The following is a 17,721-nucleotide window of genomic DNA, read 5'->3' on the forward strand; positions in this document are numbered from 1 at the left end:
TTGGGCAGCGGACATGAAGTCCTCATATTTTTGTATTTTGCAAGGACTCTTGTCCTGTGGAAGGTGTGCAGCCTGTGGAATTGAGTGTGCATACAGCGTAACACTTCAATTTTTGAAACCATTCTTATGGTGCAGCTCTCTTTTCAAACCTGCCTAAAACTTTTGCACAGTACAAGTTACAAAGCAAGATGAAGAACATCCGTGTTTTATAAGTCATTACTTTGACAATAGTAACCAAGTTTTACCTTACACTTTCAAAACTAACCAAAATAAAATGAGAATGAATTATTTAGGAATAAGGAGCGCTTAAAAGACAAAACAAAAATGGTTACTGGTCATCACATAAACTAAGTATTGTGTTTAATAGCAGCCGAACAGTCAGGTTCCAAGTCCACCATGGTACTCAATTTCTGATAGAAGGTAACAAAACCAAAAAAAAAAAAAACAGGCTGCTGAAGAGTTCAAAAAGCGTAAAAGGAATGACCACCACGATCGACAGGTTTGGAATGTTTCCCAAAATTTCTAAAACAGACAAGGTCAAAGAACATGGTCAGTTGGAATCACACCTGAGATACGAGTGAAATTATTTAATTAAAGTCTAATTATACTTATTAGTCACATCAGATCATGTGACATTTTCCACCCTTTACTCAGCGACGCCGTACCACACAGTGATACATAACATTCCATCGAGAAAACGGGCTCCTGCCATCCCGCAGTCATCCTTGGGGCCCCACCAAATTTACAAGCGGTGTAACACATACAATAGATAGACAGTCAAGTATTAGACAGGTCGATGTACTTCAGGTTCAGCATTGAGCTGGAAATCTCAAACAATTCAATATTCTGTGTTATGTACATTGTATCATACAGACATATTAGTTACACATACAATGTATGTAGAGCTAAAAAAAAATGGGGAAAAATAAGAATCACACATGTATTCTCCAGCTTATAGTATATGCATGGTGTGGGTGACATCTCTGAGCAATGGGGCATGATATGCCCAAATTTCCGATTCCTAGCGAACACAGTAGAGAGCAGGTCTCCTTCCAGCTATGTATACTACATGTTGTCTAGTTGTGTTCCCACTTATGAGTCTACATTTATTCAACCCCCTTCCAATGATATCCCTCACCCTACTAGCTGGTATATCAGGTTCTAGATCCTTAGTATTTTGTGTGAACGCTTGTAGAGCGCTGCCTAAAACCAGGAAAATTTTATGTTGAAGGAACACTAACAAGTGCAAGCCTACGAGGAAGAACAGATTCAATCTTTGGCTTGGATTTCCTTAACAACGGTCTGGTCCAAGCTCCATCAACATCATTATTCTTGTGGGTTAAGTTTTTAATAAATACAGTGTGGAAAACCGTGTCCCATCGGGACAGTCCCCTGACAACATGGCCAAAGTGACATGACACAGATCAGTCCTACGACAAACTTGGAATGGTTTTTAATAATAGTCCTTGTTCCCAGAGAAGACCTCGTTCCATTGACACCGATCCTCTCAGCACAGAGTCCATCTGGTAAAAAAAACCAGTCATAAACATTCTCGGTGACAGCAGTCATATCAATATGAAGGCGTCCAGACCAAAGTGGAAGTTATGAAAAGTTCTTGCACTATTGTAATGAGCTAGAAGGCTCGGGAGTGAAGGGACAGGTATAGGCTCAGTCGTATAACTTCTACTGGCAAACAATCTTGTAGCTTGGATTGGCTTCCTACATGAAATTGTGTACGATCCCTTACATAACTGCTAAAAAGGGGAAGGGGATTGTTTTCAATGCTTCGATTTTTGGAGCTTTTTAAAAATTTTTGTTTTATTTTTTTTTTCCCCTCCTTCCATTGCAAGATCAAGGACCGCCGCTATATGAATAATCTGCCTTGTTATGCATCACTAGCTTGTTGTCCACAAAGTAGAAACTGTCTGATTGAGTCTCATAGGGATGGATGATCATTTCACGAACTGCAAAATAAGAGATACAAAAATAAGTGAGAAAAAAAAAAAAAAGCAAATAGCATTATTTATCTTTTTAAATGCATGACTATGAGAACTGTCAATCTGTGGAATAGCCTGCCTCAGGCGCTGGTCACAGCAGGGACAGCAGAGAGCTTCAAGAAGGGTCTAGAAGCCTTTTTATACCTAAATAACATCAATAGTTATTTTATATAGAATTGTTCATCCAATGCCTTCCCTTGTTGAACTTGATGGACAGGTGTCTTTTTTCGACCATATAAACTAGGATATTAAGTGCAGAGTACAGTATGAATTCAGGGACATTCAATAAAGAATTATATATTTTAATTATTTTAGTATTTTGCAAGAAAAGTATTAAGATAGTGGGACTCCTCCTCATCCTACCTCTCCACCCATAAGAGAGAAAAGGACACTAGTTCCCCAGACTGAGTGGTCCTGGAAGTCACCCACTGATCCTCTTATTATCCTTTGAATAGGGATAACTTCTCAAGTTGAGACAACCCCTTTAACCTCCTAATGTGGACATGAAGTGGAAAACTAAGACAGTTTTACCCAATAGTATTTTATATTGAGAGCATACAGCAGGGCTGGAAGCAGAGTGGAGGACAGGACCAGCAGGGCTAGGAGAGGGCTAGAAAATGGGGGTGGATCATTTTGGGTGGTGGATGACATAGTGTAGGTTGATATGGGGTTTTGAATCTAATAGGTAGAGGTTTATATTCAGAGTTGGCTCCTGGTTTTAATGGGCCCCTTTGCAGTGATCGCACATGTCCGCATTAAAGATTCAGAAACTAAAACAGTATCCTAAAATATTTCCTAGTTTGTCATACCAAACAGCTATTTTAAAGAGAGCCCGCTCATGGTTATATTATATACAGGTCCCTTCACCCCCTTGGATTTCTTATGTACAGCCTTATGTGCCCCCCCCCTTCCCAGCAGCCCTGGGCCCCGGCAATTGCCCGAGGATGCCTAGTGCCGACGCTGGCCCTGTTTATATAGTCTGCTAAGGAGGGTCAACCATCTTTGGCGGATTAAAAATTGGTCCCCCCACCCTCCCTGAATAGTGTGTTTATTAGTTTGGTGGTGGCAAACAGAGTTTTTTCTTCTCTTAGCCCATTGTCCCTAGAGTCAGCCCTTTTGGTCATGGTATTTGAAAGTCAGGATCAGGAATATGCCTAGATTTCACATGTAAAGAAAGAAATACTCACTAAGATCTTCTGAAAGTTGTGGGAATTCGTAGATATGTTCACATGTGTTTTTACTGCTGGGAATGCAGAACCCAAACTCAAAGTCAAAACTTTTCAAAAGTTGGTCACGAAAATAATGCCTCTCGATCATTCGAAAATTATTTATGGGCTTATCACCGACTGTGAATTCAACCCTGCGGGTAAAAAAAAAATGCAAGTTAAAAAAATTAAAACAAACAAAACACTCTTAAAAAGAATTGTATCATCAAAATCCATCATGACAAACCCGGGACACTTGCTCATAGATCCAGGCACTGTGACTGTGGTTATCTTCTTATATTTGATATCCATGGCCTCCTCCCTTCTAAATTAAACTTTTAAAATTATGATAATGAACCAGAAGTGCTCTGGTGGGTGTCTGCAGAGCTCCTCAGTGTTGTAGTTTCACAGGCTATTATAATGAGCAGAGCAGGTCTCCCCCAGCACTTCCTGCTGCTGCTAGATTAGACAGAGGGAGAAGGGAGAGAACAGGGGATTGAACGAGACATGTTATCCTGCCCCACACACTTACAGGAACATGAGGTAAAGTGGCCAACTCCCTTAAGGCTGATTGCTCATGAGCGAGCTTGTGCCAACAAACTATCTACATGCACATGCAGGATTTTCCCGACTACGGAACTAAAAAATTAACATGTCCATTGAGTCCAGTCTAGTTAATCCCGCACACTGACAGAGCAATTTTTTGGAAGAAATTTGCAACTCTTTAATGCAATACTTCAAGCAAAAGCCAGAAGTGAAATCAGTAGCAATGTAAAGGAAAAAGGAGGGACTACTTTAGTTTACTGCCGGATCCTCTCCTAATTTTAGCACCAAAAATGACCATCAAATACTTCAGGTAACCGCCTGTGAATAAAGGCAGAAGGGTTTTTTTTAAAGAACATCATTGGTACTTCTACAAACCAAAGACAATAACCCAGGTGCAGCTCCACGTGCTGCCAGCGTGCACTCCATGGAAATGTCAGACTTCACATTAATGTGCTTTTCTCATTCTGAAACACTTCCATAATAGGGCACAGAGAAGTTCATCATGCCATGGGACCATGAGATATAGGAATTACTAGCAATGGATATGGGAGCCCTTCCAGAACACAAAGCCCTACATCTACATCCGATTTTCCCCTTTAGGTTATAAGGAATTGGCTCCCTGCCGTGAAGGGAAAATACTGAATTTGTCTATTGTGCAATAACAGTTTTGGAAAAGAAAATATATATACACTGCAAAATGACTGCTTTGCTTCAACTGGTCTAACCCTGTAAGAAAGCAAAATCTTATTTTAGCGACTAAACCCAACATTTTTAGTGACACGAGGTCCATGTACTTGACTGACATTGTCCTCGGAGCGATACCTTATATAGCACCGATCTGGATGTCTCCGTAGCCATTTATGGAAAAGCTCAGTCTGACATCGAGACCAAACCTCTAACTGCAGCTTGTGAAATCAGGATTTATCCAGGAAAATGTCTGTTCATACCCAAAACACTTTAATGGTTAATATTTTATTTTTAATCTTTAAACATCATCCTAATCTTTTGGATATTATTTTGAATGTATTTTTTGCAGGTGTCAATTTTTATTGTACAGCATATTTCATTGATGTTTTATTTAGTTTTAGCTTAGGGGAAAAAAATTTGTAGCCATGTATAACCTGAAGTTTGTTAGCTGATCACACAGGGCAGTGAAAACACAAGCATGTATTGGGTGGTGTCACTTAGAACTACAAATATCACAAAATTATGAATTTTTCTATAACAAGAAGTTCTTTATACCCATTATTGCTTAGTGGTAATCGTTGTGGGTTCACTGGGAGAAGGGTGAGATTTTGGTAGCTACTTTTAGTGGCGGTAGTGTCAGGACCACACATGCCAGAGAGGACTCTCCTATCCTGTAGTCAGAGGAATGGTCCTTGGTCCAGCCGTCTGCCGCTGACAGGACACAGTTCTAGTGTTCCCAGTTGTCCGGGTGCAGGTCTGCAATAAACTTAGTGCTGTCGGGGAGCTCTGGCTTCATGGCCTACACTAACAGAGGTAAGACGGCTGTCATTTGCACCAAACCCTCAGCAAGGGAGTTACCCCAACTCCAGATGCTGACGCTGTCAGAGAGTGAAGCCAGAGAAGGGAGAAGATAGAGTCAGCATCCAAAGGGGGGGCAACTCTCCTGAGAGCGGGGTGCAAATGGCAGACCTCTTACCTCTATTAGTGCAGGGCACTGCGTTGCGCTCTCAGCAGGAGAGCTTTCCTGCCTCCGGATTCTTTCAGCTTGCTGCGTGCCAGCTAAAACATCTCAGCCTATAACCTCTGACATGCACCTTACAGGTGAGCCATCGCTGATGTACAGCGAGACATGGGGCAAAGTTGGTGCAACCCTTTCAGACACACAAGACCTAAGTTCGGACAATCTCGAACACAGCCAAGAATTGGGGAGTTCCCTCTAAGGCCACATTTAGTGGAGCGCAAGCTTCCCAGGAGTAGCACACAGCTAGGAGGAGTGAGGAGCAACCTTTCCATAAAAAGACTCGCTGCTACCTCGCGCAGTCCCGGTGAGCCGTGTGCTGAACCGCCCCATGACTGGGTGCTATAGCCCTCACTGGGGGCAGTGATCTGGCAACAAATTGTGCAGACAGATCACAGCCCCTGATTACGGTCTTCTGAATAAGCTCTAATGTGTGCGGTAAACTTTCTGTAGTACTTGCTAAATCAGCGCAATATAAAGTTGTACTTACGTGGCGCCAACCTGACGCAGTCGCAGGAAAGCCGGTGTGAACTGATATCTAACAAATCTCCCGGCATTTGGATCCACATCCTTTTTATCGCCATGTTCCCGCTCTAAAAATATAAAGCAACAAATCTACATTTAGCAATTGGTCAGAATACCGACAATAACGCATTTAATATGTATAATATGTAATGTGTGTAAAATAAAACATTTTTGAACTCTCATATTGCTATCAATTTGATTCACTTTTTTTCTATCAAGCAGAACAAAACCAGACAGCGCTTTCTATTTATATCACTCACCAGATGCTGGTGGCTTTGTGATCTCAAACAGGACTGTTCCAGACTCCATATCCCGGATTTTAAATCTGGTGAAGTCTATCTTGTAAATGTTCTCTTCTGGGGTGCATAAGTAATCTGAAAATAGAAGGAAATGTTATTCATGTTTTCTGCAGACTCTAAAAAAGGTTTTTTCACAATTGTCTGGAAAAGGCAAAGAATTGCAGGCAATAAACATGCAATTATTTATCCGCTTACAGAAGGAAAAAAAAAAGTATTGTTAAGAGTCCTAATCCTACGCAACAGAGATTTTGGACATTTGCAGGGATTCTGTAAACAGCTTTTAAACCAATAAACCACCAGCCACTTGGTAGGGTATAAAATATCTTTCTAAACTTCCCTCTTATGTGAAATCTCACCCCTTTACCTATATTTTTTTTTTAAAATCTTGTTCAAGGTCATATGAAAAAGGATCTGAGAAGAGTCACTTTTTACCTGTGATGAGTCATTTTAGAATGCAGAAAGAGGAGCCTCACTTCACACTCCCCTACCTTGGGCTGAATAGCAGCTAGAACCATGCTCTTGGTACTATAATAAAGATAAGAAGCTTGTCTCTCAAATCTCATCAGGATTGTGGATCTGTGAGATACAGAACCCGAGATACAGGCTGTTAAATAGATAGGGGGACATTTATCAGGGCTTAAAATCACCATGCGAACCGCCAGTAATTGCTATTATTTCCCACTTCATGCCAAGTCCACACCAATAGGTCATGGAGGGGTGTGGCAGGCTGTGGAGTGAAAGTTCACAGGCTGCAGAATATTTCAACCTCATGTATCCATCAGTGCTGGAGGGGCAGGGATTCTAGAGACCATTTTCTCCTCTTTAAGGTTACCAGAAATCCCCTAGGTATAAAGGCATACTGGCATCTGAAGAGATGCTACCCCCTTCAGCTTCAAAAAGTGACTCACTTCTGGCAAAATAGAACATCTGTCAGCTCATTTTCATATGACGTTTATAGGTGTTTTTTGAATAGATGGAGGAGATTGAACACATAAGGCAGAATACTAGAAAGGATATTTCATACCCTACCTAAGGGTGCTGTTTAGTGGTGGGATAAAAACAGTAAATCGAGTACAAATAGAAAAGTCATAGCCATATACCAATATTACTCATGCTAGATTCTTGATAAAGATTTTTTTTTTTTTTTTTTTTTAAAGCCGGACACAGCAAGCAAACCCAGCAGAGCCGATTATAATTCACTTCACTGTGTATCTGATCTGGTAATAGAGTATTGTAGGATCCATTGTAAATAGAAGCCACATTTGTTCACAGGACCATGGAATTGACTTTTTAGATGAATTTTACATTTTCTCCATTTAAAAGTAGCACTTTTCAAATTAGGGAAATCAGTAATCTCCCTAGAGTCGGGGGCACTTTAGTAATAAGGGTGGTTAGCCACTGTCCACGCGCTCACCGTGTTCTTCGTAATGCTGATTGACTAAAACCACACTGCGGTTAAGCAGCTTTGCGGCCTCATTAAAATGGCATTCCTGAAATAGAAATGGATTAGGCGTTGCCAGGATTCCACAATAGTCTGTCAGCTCTTTCACCCAAAAACGCAGGTAACCAAACCCCCACCCCTTTATACCGGTGCATTGCCTTCCACAGATGGACAACATTATTCAGTTTAGACGGAAATAATGAAGGAAGAAATAACAGAAGTGAATTCTTGAATATTAATGTGATGAAAGGAGAGAGAGGAGAAACATTATCTATGCACTAACATGTCTGATGAAGAGAACTAGTATTCCTGAAAGCTCACCATCAAATATACTCAGTTAGCATCAAAAAGATATCGCCCGATTTCTTCACTCTTCTGCTCTCCATGGCTAACACTGTACAAATCTACACTACACGCACCACATGCATTTCTACTAGGAGAAAGCAACATCTAACCCGGGACGTCTGTTACCACTGGAAAAAGTGAATTAGTCTCACCGGTAATTCTGTTTCCATAAGTCCACCATGACGGCACCTGGAGGTTGCACCTTGACCTTTGGTAGGGACAGGATGTTGCGAAGGTTATAAGGCCCCTCCTCTGCCACTGTTCCCCAGTGTCTTCCAAATAACCACCGGAGGTTCCGGTAGAGTGCTAGAAGATATTAGCCAGACATCATTAATAACACAGGGCAGGGTATATATAGCCGTCATGGTGGACTTATGGAAACAGAATTACCGGTGAGACTAATTCACTTTTTCCATAGCGTCCCCCATGACGGCACCTGGAGACTTACCAGATAAATAGACTAGGGAGGGACCACGGCCTGGAGAACTTTCCGTCCAAAGCTCAAGTCATGGCTAGAGGGTAGATCCAGGCGGTAGTGTTTTGGAAATGTCGATGTACTTGACCACGTAGCTGCTTTGCAGATCTGGGAGATGGATGCTCCCCGTTTCTCTGCCCAGGAAGTAGACATAGCTCTAGTGGAATGGGCTGTTATGTTTTCTGAAAGACTCTCATCTTGCAGCTGGTAGGATTTAGAGATAGTCTGTTTTATCCACCTAGCAATGGTGGAACTTGATGATTTCTCTCCCTTATTTTTTCCTCCAAACTGAATAAACAAGTTTCTGCACTTTCTGAAAGATTTGGTTCTGTCTAGATAAATTATGACAGCTCTTCTGACATCAAGAGTATGCCAGAGTGCTTCCTTCTCATTCCTTGGGTTGTTACAGAAAGATGGTAAAACGATTTCCTGACTTCTATGGAAGTCTGAGACTACCTTTGGAAGAAAAGACGTATCTAATTTCAGTACTATTTTGTCTTCCGAGATGATCAGGAAAGGTTCTTTGGAGGATAGGGCCTGAAGTTCTCCAATTCTCCTGGCAGATGTTATGGCCACAAGGAAGGAAGTTTTGAGAGATAGGTCCTTCAGGCTGCATTCCGAGAGTGGTTCGAACGGAGGCTTCATAAGGGAGTTTAGGACTAGTGATAAGTTCCACTTAGGGATATCTGATCTGATTGTAGGTCGCAGTCTTAGGACTGCTTTCATGAACTTCTTCACCCACCTGTGCTCTGCTAAGGGGAAGTCGAAACAGGCGCTTAGGGCCGATATTTGGACCTTAAGGGTATTAGGTCTTAACCCTTTAGAGAACCCATCCTGTAAAAAATCAAGAATTCTAGCGATATTCGGTTTGTCTGGAATCGGGGGGGAAGTCCCCGCACCAAGATATATACTTTTCCCAGATTTTGTAGTATATTTTGTTGGTGATTGGTTTTCTGCTTGCTATTAGGGTCTGTATGACCTGGTGAGAAATACCCTTAGCTAGGAGCAATTCCCTTTCAGGAGCCAGGCCGCTAGGTTCAGAAACTTCGGGTCTGGGTGAAGAAGAGGGCCCTGGTGTAGCAGATCCCTTCTGCAGGGAAGGAAGATGGGTCCTGAGATTGCTAATTTTAAGAGAAGTGGAAACCATAGTTTTTTTGGCCAGAATGGTGCTACTAGGATCACTGTCGTCTGACTCGATTGAATTTTTTGTAGGGTTCTGGAGATTAGGGGAAATGGCGGAAAGGCATATGCTAGATTTGTCCTCCATGACTGGCTTAAGGCATCTAGTCCTAGAGGGTTGTCCTTGGGTGAGATGGAAAAAAATACCTCTATTTGAGTATTCTTTTTTGAAGCGAACAGGTCTATTGACGGGGAGCCCCATTTCTGGGTTAGAGAAAGGAAGACTTCCCTGTTCAGGGACCACTCGTGTGGGTCCATCTTTTCTCTGCTCAAGAAGTCCGCCGACTGATTCTCTGACCCTTTTAGGAACACCGCTGTTAGGGAATTTAGGTGATTCTCCGCCCAGGAAAAGATCTTCTTGGTGACCTCCATCAGGTCCGAGGATCTTGTGCCCCCTTGACGGCGTAGATAAGCCACTGTAGTCACGTTGTCTGACAGGATCCTGATATTTTTTACCTGGGTTTTGGGTAGCCTTTTTAGTGTTTCCCACACTGCCGATAATTCCCTTAGATTTGAAGATTGTCTTCTCATCCAAGGGGACCATGACCCCTGAAGGTAACGGTCTGGTAGTACGGCTCCCCATCCTGAGGAACTGGCGTCCGTTTGGATGGTCAGGACTGGAATTGGGTTCCATAGTATTCCCTTTTCTAGATGTTGCTGGTGTTTCCACCAGTTTAGAGAATTTTTGACTTCCAGAGGAATGACCTTCTTGAAGTCTAAATGTTCCAAGTTCTTGTCCCAGATTTTTAATGTCCACGCCTGTAGTGTTCTTATATGGAATTGGCTCCATGATACACAGTTTAGGCAAGCTGTTAAGTGACCCAGCAGTCTCATGGTTGAACGGACACTGCATGATTTTTTCTTTTGGAATTTGTCTATGAAAGAGATGAGGGATTCTCTCTTGTCTTGTGGGAGAAAAGAAGCTTGGCTCCTGGAATCTAACATCACCCCTAAGAATCTTGTCTCCCTCTGAGGGTCTAGATGAGACTTTTGGAGATTTATAATCCAGCCCAGATTTTCCAGGGTTCGGATTGTCCGATCTCTGTGGTTGAGAAGAGTCGGGGTCGAGTCTGCCACTATGAGGAGGTCGTCCAGATATGGAATAATGGAGATTCCTTCTTTCCTCAAGAATGCCGTCACTTCCGCCATGACCTTTGTGAAGGTTCTTGGGGCTGATGAAATTCCGAATGGCAAGGCTCTGAATTGAAAGTGGCAGACCTTCCCTTGTGGCGATTCTACCGCGAATCTTAGGAATTTCTGATGATTTTTGTGTATGGGGACGTGATAGTAGGCGTCCTTTAGGTCGATAGTGCACATTTGTGCGCCTGGAGGAATTAGTGGGGTGGCTGTCTTCACCGATTCCATCTTTAAATATTTGTATTTTATGTTCTTGTTTAGCCGCCTGAGGTTTATAGTAAGTCGAAGGGTCCCATTTGGCTTTTTCACAAGAAATAAGGGGGAGTAGAAGCCCTTCTTTTCTTCTTCTTTGGGAACTGTAACAATTACCTTCATTGTTAACAGTTCTTGAAGATTTTTCCATAACTGTGTTGTCCTTCTCCGAGATGTTAGGTTGGAGATAAGAAAATTTTTGTTGTGGAGGGGAGCTGAATTCTATCTGGTAACCTGATTTGATGATACTCAGGATCCACTTGTTTGATGTGATCGTCTTCCATCTGTGGAGGAAGAAAAGAAGACGCCCCCCTACCTGGTAGTCACTGTTTTTTTGATTGATGTGGAAGGTTGGAGAATAGGTATCCTCGGCCTCTTCCACCTTTGTTGAAGGACCAGCGGCCCTGTTTTCCTCTGCCTCTGGAGTCTTTAGGATCCTTGGGATTCCGAAAGGAAAAGTTTTTCTGAGGTTTTTTAATTTCAGGAAACCCTTTCTTTTTATCAGAGGCTTTTTCCAGAAGAGTATCTAGCTCAGCGCCGAACATGAAGCCTCCTGTGAATGGGATGTTGCAGAGCTTCGTCTTGGACTTTACATCCCCTCCCCACTGTCTAAGCCAAATAGCCCTGCGGACTGAATTAGATAGTGCCCCTTCTTTTGCTGACAGTCTGATGTTTTCCGCTGAAGCATCAGCAAGAAATCCTGTCGCTGAACGCAGCAGCGGTATCATTTGCAGAAGGAGATTCCTATCCGCATCTGTTTTCAGATGGTCTACTAATTCCCCCAGCCAGAAAAACAGAGTCCTTGCTACCGAAGTAGCGGCTATGTTAGACTTGAGGCTAAGCATGGAAGATTCCCAGACTCTACAGAGTAGGCCATCGGCCTTCCTGTCCATGGGGTCTCTTAATTGGGAAGAGTCCTCAAATGGCAGGTCCGTTTTTTTCACAACCTTAGACACTTGGATGTCTACCTTGGGGGGGCTGTCCCAGGTTTCTGTCTCTTTGGGGTCAAAGAGTAACCTGTTTCTGAACTCTTTAGTGATGTTCGCCCGCCCCTCGGGATTCTTCCATTCTTCTTGGATGATATCCTTTAGGGTTTGGTTTATGGGAAAAACCCTTTTCCTTTTGGATTTTAACCCTCCAAAAAGTTCGTCCTGAATGGACTTAGGCTCTACCACCTCTTCCACATTAAGACGAGGGAGAGGGAGAGACGAGGTCTCGCAACCCTGACCCTTGGTAGGGACAGGAATACACTGGGGAACAGTGGCAGAGGAGGGGCCTTATAACCTTCGCAACATCCTGTCCCTACCAAAGGTCAAGGTGCAACCTCCAGGTGCCGTCATGGGGGACGCTATGGAAAGAAGGATTATGTAGCTTGCTGCCATACCAGATGGTCTATAAAAAATAAAATGGCTACCGGTAAAAGGTCTACTCTATACTTCCATGTGCAATTCTGGTACTCTTTCACACTGCCGGAATGTAAGATGTCACATTTATGGGCTCATCAGCAACCCTAAGACATATCTCACAATGTAGAGCTGATTTCCTAGGCTAGAGGAAGTGACTTCCATCTCTGAGGCGCGCTCACATTCTTCCATATTGCTGTGTAAGGGATGGGATCACTTCCTCATGGCCGATTTTTGATAAAGTGGGGCCCTGGGCAAAACTAAAAGTGGGACCCCAAAATAAAACTATTTTATGAACAGTCACAGTCAGTAAGAGGCTCCTTTAGTCCTGCAAAATAATAACACTTTGTAGTTACACACAGTAGTATGGTAATTATCTGTAATATGGGGCTGTAGGAGAATTTTATAGGAGATAGAAGATAAATGTGAAAGATGATATAGATTTGTATCATCTGCCCACAAAAGTCCACATGCAGGGGGCCCTTTAGGACAGGGGGCCCTGCACTTCCTCTAAAGTCACAGGGAAAGTCTCCTTCCCCATGACATCTCTTGTTGTGTCAATTTATGGCTTTGAGGCATTCTCACACGTTCTTCCAGAAAAGGAAGCAAGAGCAAGGCAAGCCCTTTTATATTTTGGTAACGCCTGCCCCCAGGTTTTTTTCTAGGAGTTCTGCAATATGTACAGTATAGGCATGTGCGTGTAGGATGGATCAACAATAACAGAATACATATTTGTCTATCCTGCAGACCCCTCCACTTGACATAGTCTTCTGCTGGATATATTATGTGTCAGATCTAGGGACAACATAAACGTCCCCTACATAACATAGTTCAGGTTTCTGAATTCTGTGTTACTATGTGCAAATATCTGGAACATTGTGGCGCATAAGGTCTTATCTTAGACATGTACGAAATTAAAATGCTAAAAAGTAATATACACATCTGTGTAAAAAAGTAGTTGTGAGGGGGCGTGGCCAGCTAAAAGCAGTGTAAGACGCACACAAGCCAAGCTCCTGCACGACTTGCAGGAATACTGCTGCTTATCTTACCTCTCCGTGCCTATGAGTCCAGGAAGCATGGACAAAGGGCACCAGGCTCCGCCAGCATTAAAAGTTTTTTTTGTGCAGGTCCCGAGTGGATCTCATAGCAGCCCCTCGGACCAAGATGGTGTCGCCACGTGCGCTGGCCTCCCCTTCCATCAGTCAGAGCCCAATCCAGCAGCCTGCCTCCCCAGCACCATCAGCTGCCTCTGATGGGACTTCATTAGCTAACCAGCTTTTTCCCAGCACTCCATTTACGGAAGAAAATTGGGACTGGAAAGAACACTTACAGTCCATTCCAACCCGCCATGACCTAGAGGGCCTTATTAGGTGCATAGAGGACTCGCACAAAAAAGTATTGAGGAGGTAAAGCGGGATGTGGCCCATATTGGGGGGAGAGTGGCTGCTATGGTCCGTATGGATGATCATCAGCTAGTCTTACAAGAGCATACAGCACAGCTTCTCATGATAAATGCACACCTGGAGGACCTGCCGGAAATTTCTGGGGACTTTCGAGTTCTCTGCATGTCCTGCCACCTCTCACAGTCCTCCTAGAGGCACACCACCTGTAGCCTCTCCAACCACTGGCTGACTGTTACTGTACCAGGTCCTCACGGGTTTGCAGGCCGCGTGCTGGGTCACCCAGGGACCCTAGTCTTGGAGGATTTTTTTTTCGGTGGCATGGAGCCATGAGCTCGATTGATAGACTGCGGTGTAATCATGGTCTGGTGCTGGGGGGCCCTACATTGTGGTACACTACCGCACAGGATTCAGTCAAGGCATCTCAACGACAATTTGTGGGACGCAGTATGTGTGGAGGAGATAATCCAGGTCATTGCGTCTTTTTCCCCGATGTTTTCCTGCACACTCAATCTTATACACATGGCGCGGTGCAAGCTATGGGTGACAATAGAGGAGCACTGTAGCCCCTGTCCCTTAGTGGCGGCCCTCTGGATACCTGCAGGCCCTCGGTCAGGAAGGTCACCCTTGTCTCCTCTATACAGGACTATTCTTAAAGGTGTGGGATGGAGCCTTACAAAGTGGGCTGGTGTCCACTTGTCCCGGTCCACTCTCCACTCTGTTCTACCCGGGCCTGGCTGATCAAATAAGAAATTTAGGATTGACATCAGATCTTAAACCTGTCTGGGCTATGATCCCACAGGGACACAGGTGTCTCATTATACAGCAAGTCAATAGTTTCTGCAGGTCCCTGGCTCCGGTGGCAGATGTATCCAGAGATTTGACCACATGTGAATCATGGTGTGTGAAAAGCACACCTCTGCTCATTTGAAGTTAGTGGTGTATGGGTTGCTGCTTAGGAAGAGTTATGGTGGTGGTCAGATAGGTTTCCAGGGCTCCTGGGAGGTGGCCTGTCAGAAGGAATTCTTGGAGTGGTCAAGAGCTATGGCCTTTACCCATAAGGCATCTATCTCATGTCAACTCCAGGAAACAAATTATAAAATCTCATCACAGTGGTATCGGACCCCTGTAGTCTTCCACCATTATTTTACCTCTGTATGTGATAGTTGCTGAAGGTGAAAAAACTGTATACTTACCTCCAACACTCTTCTCCCTGCGGCTCCAGGTTCTTTGCCCTGCAGCTTCCCAGCACACTTCTGCGTTCACTGCCAGTACACACACTATGACGTTATCGGCCAGGTCACTGTGTGTGCCCAAGGTCAGCGCACATAGAAGTGCCTCTTGCCGTCTGCCGGGAAGCCGCGGGGCGAAGAAGAACCTGGAGCCGGAGGAAGAAGAGGAGTGTCGGAGACAAGTACACCATTTTCTCTTTTTAAGATTCTTTTGGCTGTGGCCTGGGCCCGGGTATTCCACGGCCCGGTGGTTGGGGACCAGTGATCTAGAGAGATAAGCTAGGTGTCTGACAGGGACATAACCCCTATAACATTGTGGTTTCCCAGGCTCTGTGTTAAACAATCTGAGGTCTCGTATTGTAAGCGATCAGCCATTTCTGTCGGGAGAGGGACATGCACAGTGACTTATATGGTACAGGCAATCCCCGACTTACAGAGGACCCCTAGTTACAGACAGACATCTCTGCCCACTGGTAAAGCTCTCTAGATGTTACTTGTTCCCATGATAGCACAAAATTTCAAAAATAAAATTATTGTATGGAGTTACAATTATAATATATTCAGTTCTGACTTGCATACAAATTCAACTTAAGTACAAGCCTAAACAACCTATCTTGTACATAACCTAGGGACTGCCTGTACATGAGCATTTTGTTGAACAAGTGAAGGTCCCAAACAGTGGGACCATATTAAGACATCTACTGCCACTTCCCGCGAACACATGTGGAGAGTGTATGGAGAGTCCTTATCTATGTATGGATGGTAATCCACGGTGACGACTTATGCATTGTAGTGAAATTGTGACATTAGTCTTTCCCTCTCCCCCATGATATATTATTGTATTATATTATTTTGAAACTTAGGAACAAACCTACAGAACCCATCTTATACGTAACCCGCGGACTGCTTGTATATAAATTGGGGGCTTGAACAAAATGCAATGATCACTAATATATTGCACATACTTCCAATACACCGTGTCATATCCCAGAGGACCCAGTCGTGTTTTTAGAAACTGTACACATGGCATCTGTGCACTATTTTTGTAAGAATTCCCAAGTCTCTAGGTAGAAAACGTCATGGGATTCTTACTGCACGACACAGAATCAGATGTACGTAACAGTCTTCCATAGATGTGCATCAGTCGCTGCTATTTATACAAGATTTACAAAGTTTCTGTGGAAAATTTGTTGTGTATTAACCATTTTCAGAACAGAGCTTTTCCAACTCTTGCATGCCTGGGCTTGGTGGCAATTTATTTTGACATCACAGCCCATTAACTAACAGCTATGTTTTCCTACAACATACACAAATGACCCTAATAATCACCCGAGAGAATCACACACCGCTCCCTTTGGATTGTGTAGACCAAGATTGGAGGATAAAAATAAAAAGGTCTACGTGAGTACAAGAGGGAAATTGGTATTTTTATAAAAAGCTTTGGACTATAGTTACACAGACGCCCCTATACTCACCCGTGCTTTCCACAAGAGAAGAATTACCGATCCATTTACCACAAGTAATTGTGTAAGCACCATTTTTGGTTATTGACAAGACACCAACATAACAAGTTAATTGTGAACCCATAAAGGGACCTGGTCACCAGATTTTATTCCATGATAGTCCCCTCAGGTAGGATATGAAATCTCCTTTCTCGAATTGCCTTTTATAGGTAAACTGGTAAAATTTCATATAACAGAAACATCTCTGATAGTGGCTAAAGGGTAAACATGTCCCCGTTTTTGGCTCAATAGTAGCTAGAAACATGATACGGATGTCATATTAAAGGGGTATTCCCACTTTGGAAAATGTTACTGTTTGTATGATGAAAAATTAGATGCCTTCTGTATCAATTCCTCACGGTTTTCTTGATCACTGCTTGTGAGGAATTGATACAGGAAGCATGTTGGAAAATTGTATCACTTTTCATTATACAAACAACATCAATTACTTGCTGAAATGGGAATATCCCTTTAAATATAAGAATCTCATGTATTAGATCAAGGTTAGGGTTCTGTTAGCTACAAAGTGCGGCATCCAGACAGTTAAAGGAGTTGGCCTCTTTCAGTAAATAATTGATATTATTTGTGTAATGAAAAGTTATACAATTTTTCAATATACTTTCTGTATGAATTCATCACGGTTTTCAAATCTCTGCTTGCTGTCCTGCTATAGAAAGCAGGTTTATTTGCACCAGGAAGCGCACATTTTTCTTCTCTTCTGTAGAAAGCTTCTCTGTTTACTTCCAGTGGATAGAATACATCCATGGTGATGTGATGGACACGCAGGTGCATGAGCCATTACTATCACTGAGAGTAATAGGAGTTGTGTGATAATAATGGCTCATGCACCTGAGTGTCCATCACATCACCATGGACGTATTCTATCCACTAGTAGTAAATAGAGAAGCTTTCTGTAGAAGCAAAGCAAGCAGAGAACTACACTCACCGGCCACTTTATTAGGTACACCTGTCCAACTGCTCGTTAACACTTAATTTCTAATCAGCCAATCACATGGCGGCAACTCCGTGCATTTAGGCATGTAGACATGGTCAAGACAATCTCCTGCAGTTCAAACCG

The 17,721-nt window shown here is 43.2% G+C and overlaps 1 protein-coding gene across 1 annotated transcript in view; it reads right to left on the bottom strand.

Annotated features, from left to right (window-relative positions):
* Positions 1-572: 572 nt before the first annotated feature.
* UNC119 (unc-119 lipid binding chaperone) overlaps positions 573-17,721 on the bottom strand; it is a 42,021-nt gene continuing 24,872 nt past the window's right edge. The window contains exons 2-5 of the mRNA XM_072138249.1: positions 6,239-6,352; positions 5,944-6,046; positions 3,185-3,357; positions 573-1,964 (exon numbers count right to left, since the gene is read on the bottom strand). Coding sequence (XP_071994350.1) covers positions 1,852-1,964; positions 3,185-3,357; positions 5,944-6,046; positions 6,239-6,352 — 503 coding nt within the window. The 3' untranslated portion in view covers positions 573-1,851. The remainder of the gene's footprint in view (positions 1,965-3,184; positions 3,358-5,943; positions 6,047-6,238; positions 6,353-17,721) is intronic.

Source organism: Engystomops pustulosus, chromosome 2 (assembly GCF_040894005.1).
Source record: "Engystomops pustulosus chromosome 2, aEngPut4.maternal, whole genome shotgun sequence".
In the NCBI taxonomy this organism is placed as follows: Eukaryota; Metazoa; Chordata; class Amphibia; order Anura; family Leptodactylidae; genus Engystomops; species Engystomops pustulosus.